This window comes from Choloepus didactylus, chromosome 8, assembly GCF_015220235.1.
Source record: "Choloepus didactylus isolate mChoDid1 chromosome 8, mChoDid1.pri, whole genome shotgun sequence".
Taxonomy (NCBI): Eukaryota; Metazoa; Chordata; class Mammalia; order Pilosa; family Megalonychidae; genus Choloepus; species Choloepus didactylus.
The window spans coordinates 122,648,327-122,655,955 of NC_051314.1; the positions used below are offsets into that span (position 1 = coordinate 122,648,327).

The 7,629-nt window shown below is 35.6% G+C and overlaps 1 protein-coding gene across 1 annotated transcript; it reads right to left on the reverse strand.

Moving 5' to 3' along the window:
• Positions 1 to 1,662: 1,662 nt before the first annotated feature.
• LOC119541321 (natural killer cells antigen CD94-like) lies at positions 1,663 to 6,608 on the reverse strand. The gene is made up of 6 exons (XM_037845135.1): positions 6,406 to 6,608; positions 5,058 to 5,150; positions 4,834 to 4,896; positions 3,816 to 3,967; positions 2,919 to 3,022; positions 1,663 to 2,016 (listed from the first exon to the last, which is right to left on the reverse strand). The coding sequence occupies exons 1-6, from the start codon at positions 6,410 to 6,412 to the stop codon at positions 1,896 to 1,898; spliced, it is 540 nt and encodes a 179-aa protein (XP_037701063.1). The 5' UTR covers positions 6,413 to 6,608; the 3' UTR covers positions 1,663 to 1,895.
• Between the last annotated feature and the right edge of the window lie 1,021 nt (positions 6,609 to 7,629).

Genomic DNA, 7,629 nt, shown 5'->3' on the forward strand with positions numbered 1-7,629 from the left:
CTCTTTGTACTCACACCTTTGTGCAGTTTTGCCCCACACCGGATCTGGACTGTCTCTGGGACCTGCATTGAGCTACAGAATGTGGTGGGTGTGAAGTTCCTCCAGTATCCAGAACCTAGTCCTCAAGGGGCCCTGAAGCTTTTGCCCTGTTGAAGAGCAGAGCTGCCACGTAAAGCAGTGTGGGCGCCCCAGCTGGAGAGTTCACGTGCAGAGAGAAGCCCTGGAAGATGAGTGACCAGAAAGCAGAGAGGTCTATGGGGATGAAAGTCCAAGAGGAGACAGGCCCCAGCCTTCAAGCCATTCTGGCTGGATATCCAGGTTGATATCTTGGACACTGTAGTCCAAGTTGCAACTGCGTGATGAGCCCAGGCAACATAACAGGGAACAGAATAAAGAGCTATCCCGGCTGAGCACCGCAAAGCCAACCTCCAGAAACATGAGAAACTACCCAGAATATGAGAACTACCCAGAAACACTTTCCCAGAAACATGAGAAATAAGAAAATGATTGTTGTTTTATGCCATTAAGTTTGGGATATTTTGGTACACAGCAATAAATAGAATAAATACAAAGAGAAAAGTATGTAGGTGTTCCTTTTCCAATTTAATTAAGAATGAATTATTTTGAAAACACATGGACTATAAAGCCAGAAATATTTTAAATATCCAGAAAGTACAATGCATAAGCCATCTTAGTCTGAGTTGAGATATTTTGACAGATGATATAATCTAACTTAGGTCTTTCATCATGCAACTAAAAAATAGTTTTCCTAAATCAGTTTTCATCAAGGAATGTGAAGAGTTTTGTTTTGTAGTCCTACTATATTAATATATTTAAAATGCAAAGTAGAGATTCTTTCTTCTTCTAGCTCTTCATATATTGAAATTAATATTTGGTTCTGAATCATAATCATTCAACTCAACTATAAAACTAGAAAGCAAATAGGGATGTCAGTCCAAATTTTTGAAGATATACCTGCAAGAGTTATAAAAAGAAATTGGCTTCTGGTGACTGGGAGATCTGGAAGTTCTCAGCCAGACCATGGAAATCAGATCTCATTATACCCACTCCTTATTCTGTCCATTGGAAAATCCTCAAGAAGTAGACCTGCTCTGCCACCACCCCATCCCCGAAGGGAAGGTTGCAGTATTTGACACATGACTTTTAGTGAAGGAATCTTTTGGATTGATAAGAGAATAACCTTCAATGTACAAGTTAGTGACTCTTTTACTGATGAACAAGCATAAGGCAAGGAAGATTTGGGGCAAGGGGAGGAAGAAATAATACATTCATGTGATCAAGGTTTGGAATTCCTTTCCCCTCTCAAAATCTGGAAGGAATCACATGGAAAACATACATTTCAAAGTAATGGCCAAAGATTTGAAATTGTTATACAGGACTCAGTTGCACTAAGAAGATGCACAAATGTGTTCCTCTGTGAAGCTGGAGGAAAATGGAGCATGTATGTAATATTCCCAGAAAGAAGATCTAACAAAAAAGTATTAAATTACCTATACTTTTAGAAAAATTTAGTATTTCATTTGAAGCACTGAAATGATGTTATGTATTACTTGGTGTTAGTCAGTTTTATTTAAATTTGTGCACAGACTCTTTCAAGAAAAGATGCATAAAGATGCAATAAATTTAATACTGAAACTTAAATAGAAAATTTTCATAAAATTCTTTATTTGAATCTTTATAAGTTCAAGTGTAGGCACAAATATTTCCTCAATTTTAAAACACATGATTTCAAATATATACAAATGGTATGATAACACACAACATGAACCATTTCACAGATCCCAGTAGATAAACAGTAATAAGAGCTAAGAGGTACTATTCTCAGTGCATCTGGACCTGCATTGCTTCTACCCTCAGAAACACTTATATAACACTTACATGAGCCGTTGCTTACAGATATAAGGATGTTTTCTCACACAGCTTTCCTCCAAAAGACCTTCGCTCAAACTATACAATATGCATCTTTCTGGATTTTGACTTAGAGGGAATGAAAATCTGTAATGAAGAAGAAAATGTTAACATATGGGAAAACAATAATGGGAATGATTGGAAATGTTTCTATTATCAAATGATAGAACTTTTAAAAGCATTTGAATGAGGTATCAACATACAGCACCAAACATTCATTATTTTTCTTTTGGTAACCATAGTATTCAAGGTTTCAAAGTATATTGTTACAGAGAACTCAGTTATTTCCTCAATAATCAATAGTATTGAGGCCAGGGATTTTTATTGTTTTTGGTGCTGTTTTTTATGATTTTCATGTAAGATATGCTTTAGTTTTATTTTGTTTTAAGATGTTTTGGCTGACTTAGGCTAGAAAACCAAATAAGAACATGAAATTTGTCATTGTATGTGATTGCAAATTCCATGAGCATGGGATTCTAAAAGTTAAAGATATGCATTTTATACGCTTGATGGATTGTGTGGTGCATGACTATATCTCAATTAAATTTCATTTAAAAAATTTAAACAGTCTTTAACAGGAAAAAGAAATACACAGAAGACAAGCTTGGAATATGTGAAACATTGGGAATGTGCCAAGAATTTTGGGTTCCACCAGAAGAAATAAAGGAAATCATACACTGCTATTTCTGGACTATGAAATCAGAGATAGTGTGCACGTGAGCATCTGTGCATACACAAACATGTCTATGTGTTTGTCCCAAAGCAACATGAGACAAAGGGTATGTCGAAAGTTATTTTCTGAGGACAAGAACACTAACTTCATGTCGCTTGAGCCTAAACTTGAATGTCCTGGGTGAGGCTAAGATTGTTATTCTGTAGTCTCATGCCCTAGACACGCTCCCTTTGCTGCCATGTTCCTTGATGTTAACTGCATGAATCAGATCTACATAATTTCATGCAAAAAAGGCATCTGAGTGACAGAAACTTACAGATCAAAGGAGAGAGTGGAGCCATCTTCCCACAACCAGGCACTGCTGGCATGACTATAAGAGAGCCCAATCCAGTGAAAATATTGAAGGGACTTTGCAAAACCCTGATGAGAGATGGAAATAAACGTATTAATCTAATTTGAATTGATCCTGGGAACACTGCACTTTTAAGAAGTCAGTGTCCCAGAATCAGATCCAGATTACCAATCACACAAACTAAAAACACTTTAAACTTCTAATTTAGAGTGCATAGTTACTCTAAAGCTAGTAGAGAAGTAAAGCTTCATCTTTGTCATGTATCAGCCCATTAATTTATGGAAAAAAACACTACATAATTTCATTGTGATCACAGGTGATCAGAAATCCCAGCCTCAAAACCACCCAAAGCAACAGAATTTTAAGGGTTGAATCTCAAGGGCTTAATCTTCTAAAACAGCATTCAACATTGTTTCTGCATGTATCTATAGCATCTTCCCCTTTTCTTAGGAAATGGGCAACTTTTATGATCGCCTGCATATTTGTTCTACATTGTATCCCAGAGAGTTTGTAACAGCTACATGTTCACAAAAGAATTTATTAATTCAGTAAAAACGAACAAAAATTAGAAAGCCATTTTGTTGGTTCTTTGACTAAAATGAGTGTTAATTCTTCTTTGAATTCTCCCTGAAAGGTTTCTTGCACTTTATCTGGCATTTCGGTTTTATCCCAATGATGTAAACTTTGAGGAATTATGTGGGTTTTATGGTAATCATTTCAAGGTACAGGGAATTAATAATCATTTTGGTCAAATATCATCATCCATTTACTGTTTAAGGACTTGAACCAAATTATTTAGCTTACTTAGATATTATGTTTTACTAGACAAAGAAAATGTGGGAAACAGTAGTAAGTACAGACCAGTTCATCTCTGCTTTCCAGCTGAAGTAGACTAGAATTCTGAGAAGCACAGAAATCCCTACTCTCTGCCCAAGGTTTCTGTTCATTAGAAAAGAAGTAACAGTTGCATTTGTATCCAATCCACTTTTCTCTGCAAGAACAGCAATCAGAGCCTGAAGAGACAACACACAACACGATTAATAACATTGCAGATTCCAAAAATTTCCCCTGATCTTTATTTCTTCAAAAACGTTTGTTATTTATCCATTTTTTTCAAAACATAACCTTGGAGAATCTACTATATTCACTGTAAGATGCTATTTTCAGTGGCTATAAATGTGAATGTGTCAGATATCTCTTTCTTCATGGAGATTGTATTCTAGAGATAGAGTCAGAATTACAGGATTTTCAATCATTTATTAATTATATTAAATGATAATTTGATAAGATATAAAAGAAATTTAGTACATTTAAATTGCATGCAAAAAGCATAGGGTGGCGAGAGTAGAACTGTATTTGAGTGGGCAACCTAAAGCTGAATTCACCACATAAAAAAGAATTTACCAGATAAAAAAGTTCACAGGTAGAGAGTATTTTAGCATGATTTCTGAGGCAGCAAAGAATACAATGCATTGGCAAGATTATGGTATATGTTTTGGGTATTTTTTCTTTTCAGAAATGAAGACAAAGCAATTTGAGATCTGCTAATACAGTTAAGCAGTGATAGTGTCTACAACATTTCTAATCTTCAGTAACAGAAAACATGAAGCAAGATGAAAATTCAAATACCTGCAAAATGAACAGTGCTGAAGCTGTAGGGCTAAGACATAAATAAAGTGATATATGATCACAAAAGAGTGTGAGACAACTTGGGGCTCATTTGGGGAAAATATATTCAGAAATTGGACTTAGACCTGAAACTCCCAGGACAAGTAAGGTTTAGCATTGCAGAAATCTGGGTGCTATATTCGAAGGTGTAAGTGCTAGCAGAAGCAGAGGAAGAGAGAGAAGAAAGTATAGGCTATGAGTAAACACCTACCTTCCTGAAGTTCCTCGGTGGATCCTGGAGACAATGGTGGTTGAATCTTTTGTTTAGTATATGCTGTATGGAATAATTAGAAATTTAGGTAGTTAGATACAGGTTTAAGTGTATCTAAGAAATAATAAAATAGTACATGTTAATAAAATATAACCTCCATTATGAAATGTTTTAACCAGAGTTTTGATCTTTATAAAGATTTAAAAATTTACAAAATTACTTACACATTTTCAACAATATTCCCAAAGTAGCCATCAGCAAAAAGCATATTATTCCTAATGTCCCAGAAATACAACTCCATGGAGTGCTCTGAAAAGCTGTGGAAAACAAAGACAATGCACAAAGATATAAACAATAAACACAGGGGCTGAGGTCTTAAAAGTAGAAACAAGTGAAAATCCAAGAACTTCATAAAACAACTTGTGGATGTATATGAAGGACTCTTTCAGTCTCTGGGTCTTTGATTTGATGACAGCCTTCCTATCAATAAGACACTGAACAGGAAGATATTCCAATCAGGACCCCAATCAATACAATAATTTTTATATGGTGTGCTTTATTCTTCATGAACTTATCCATACATTTTCTTCTCTACTAGCTCTGTTTCTAGAAGACAGTAGAGAGGATTTACTATGTGTTTATCAAATGGACAAAGAAGCTTAGCGATCCATTGTTAAAAGAGAGCAACGGGTTCTGCCTTATGGGATTATATAATTGATATTTACTTTTATTCTCTCAACAACATCACAAAGTAGGTAGTATATTCCTACTCGATTCATGAGAAAATTGCAGATGCAAGAATAGTGTTCTTTTCTCAAGGCATCAAAGCTAATAAGTATCCAAGTCAGAAATCAAATCTAAGTCTGCCTAAATTCAGAGTCTTTAACATATTCTATCAATACTTATTGGGAATGTGCCTGGCTAATCTCAATGCAAGCTCAGCTCTGAGAAATGTCTGGCTGCTCAGTGTTCGGAAGAGATACTACAGGGAAGAGAAGAGGTAGGAGCACCATGGATCTGGGATGAGAGGTTCCACATCCTATCCATGGGCAATACTTTACTGAGCTGCGTAAAATTCACAGAACAAAAACACCCCAAATTACCTGGTTATAGACTTTTTGCCTAAAACAATGTAACTTCAGGAGATTCTTCTTATATCAGTGTATTCCTAGTAAGTGATCTGAATGGTCTTTGGATGGCACAACACAATGTGTAAGTTTTTTAAAAATATTTTTTATGCACTGTGTCACCTATTTTGGCAATTTCCAATTAGTTCTTTTCTACAGTTATTTTGATAGTAATAATAAACAAGGTAAATTAGGATCTCATTCTGCATATAGAGAGGTACATACCAGAAGCCACACTATAAACTGTTAAAGAAGCTACATAAATGATTTCTAAATTACCAGATGAAGAATCAAGGCATTCAAATAAATGCAGAAAGTGCTGACACATGGAAAGCCTAAAAACATCCATATTTCTCTTAATGCACTGCCTTAAAGTTAGGCATACCCTTAGATGCTTTGTTGTTATTCTTTCTTTTTAAAATTTTCTCATTGGAGCCACACATACCTGCCATGAGAAGTGATGTTCTAAAGTTGATGCAGGAAAAGTTCGGCAACTGCTTGTTGTAGAGCGGTACTGGATGCTGGAGTTCAGCTGGAAGCTAAGGAATCCGAAATGTGTGTATGAAGAAATTCAAAATAAAGAAAAAAATGTGTTTTGAATAATGTTGAATCATCTATCGGAGAGCCACGTATGCATATGATGAGGAAAGAGCAGTACAATCACTAGCTTCTAAAATGTTCCGGGCACCACAATACAGGAAATTCTCAGTGTACTTTTGTCATAGGAACACGCTGATTAGCACAGAAGGTGAGAGAGAGTTTCTTTAATGTCTGAACCTCAAAGTCATCATTTAAAACTCTGTTGGAAACTATGGAAAAAAGATGGACAAAAAAAAGGAAATGTACTTAGTGCAAGAAAATTTTAGGCATAATTTTCCTCTTTTCATAATAGTAACTTTTATTGAGCCAAACATAATTGTAGCTTTTATTGAGCCAAACACAGTGTAAAGCACTTTACATAGATTAACTCATTTATTTCTCAAAATAGGTCCAAAAGGAAGATACTATGGACACCATCATAAGGAAGATACTATGGCTACCTAATGATAAAACTGAGGCAGAGTAGGGTGAGGTAACTTGCCCAGGATCACTAGGTTTGAACTAGATTTCCATTTCTCACCTTTTGCAGAGATTAGTTTTGCTTCCCATCCCTCACTCATTAACCCATCCAAGGCAGGCAAAATTCAAATAGGGAGTTCCAGAGTGTCTTTACTTTACTGTTACACACACACACACACACACACACACACACACACACACACACACACACAAGTCTGTCCTCTAAATTTGCCTCAGCTGATATAAGCCTACACTTCAGTGACATTCTCACATTATCCTTAAGAGTTTCTTTCATCTCCTTACATCCCAATGTTCCATTTTCTTAAGAGTCTTTTGAACTTGATTGTAGCTGCCCTCACACACCTTATTTTTACTAAGATGTTAATGATTATAATTGTTAAATGTGTTATCCAATTCAGATAAAATACTGTTATTTTAAGTTAGCCCATTTTGTTTTTGTAAGAGGATTCTAGTGGGGATTTCAATTGGGTGGAGAGATAGACTAGGGTGTTTGCAGCCGAGGCCTAGATCTATGATTCAGCATCTAGAAATACATTCAACCCTTCAGTCTCATACAAAAGCAGGCTCCAAAATAAGTTTTTGCAGTTTT

Excerpts from the sequence above, each read along its gene's own strand:
- LOC119541321 (XM_037845135.1), bottom strand. Across the intron at positions 3,023-3,815 it reads TGGAAAGCAGAGATGAACTG|GGTTTTGCAAAGTCCCTTCA; the intron begins GTCTGTACTTAC and ends ATCTCTCATCAG. Across the intron at positions 2,017-2,918 it reads TCCACTCTCTCCTTTGATCT|ATTTTCATTCCCTCTAAGTC; the intron begins GTAAGTTTCTGT and ends TCTTCATTACAG.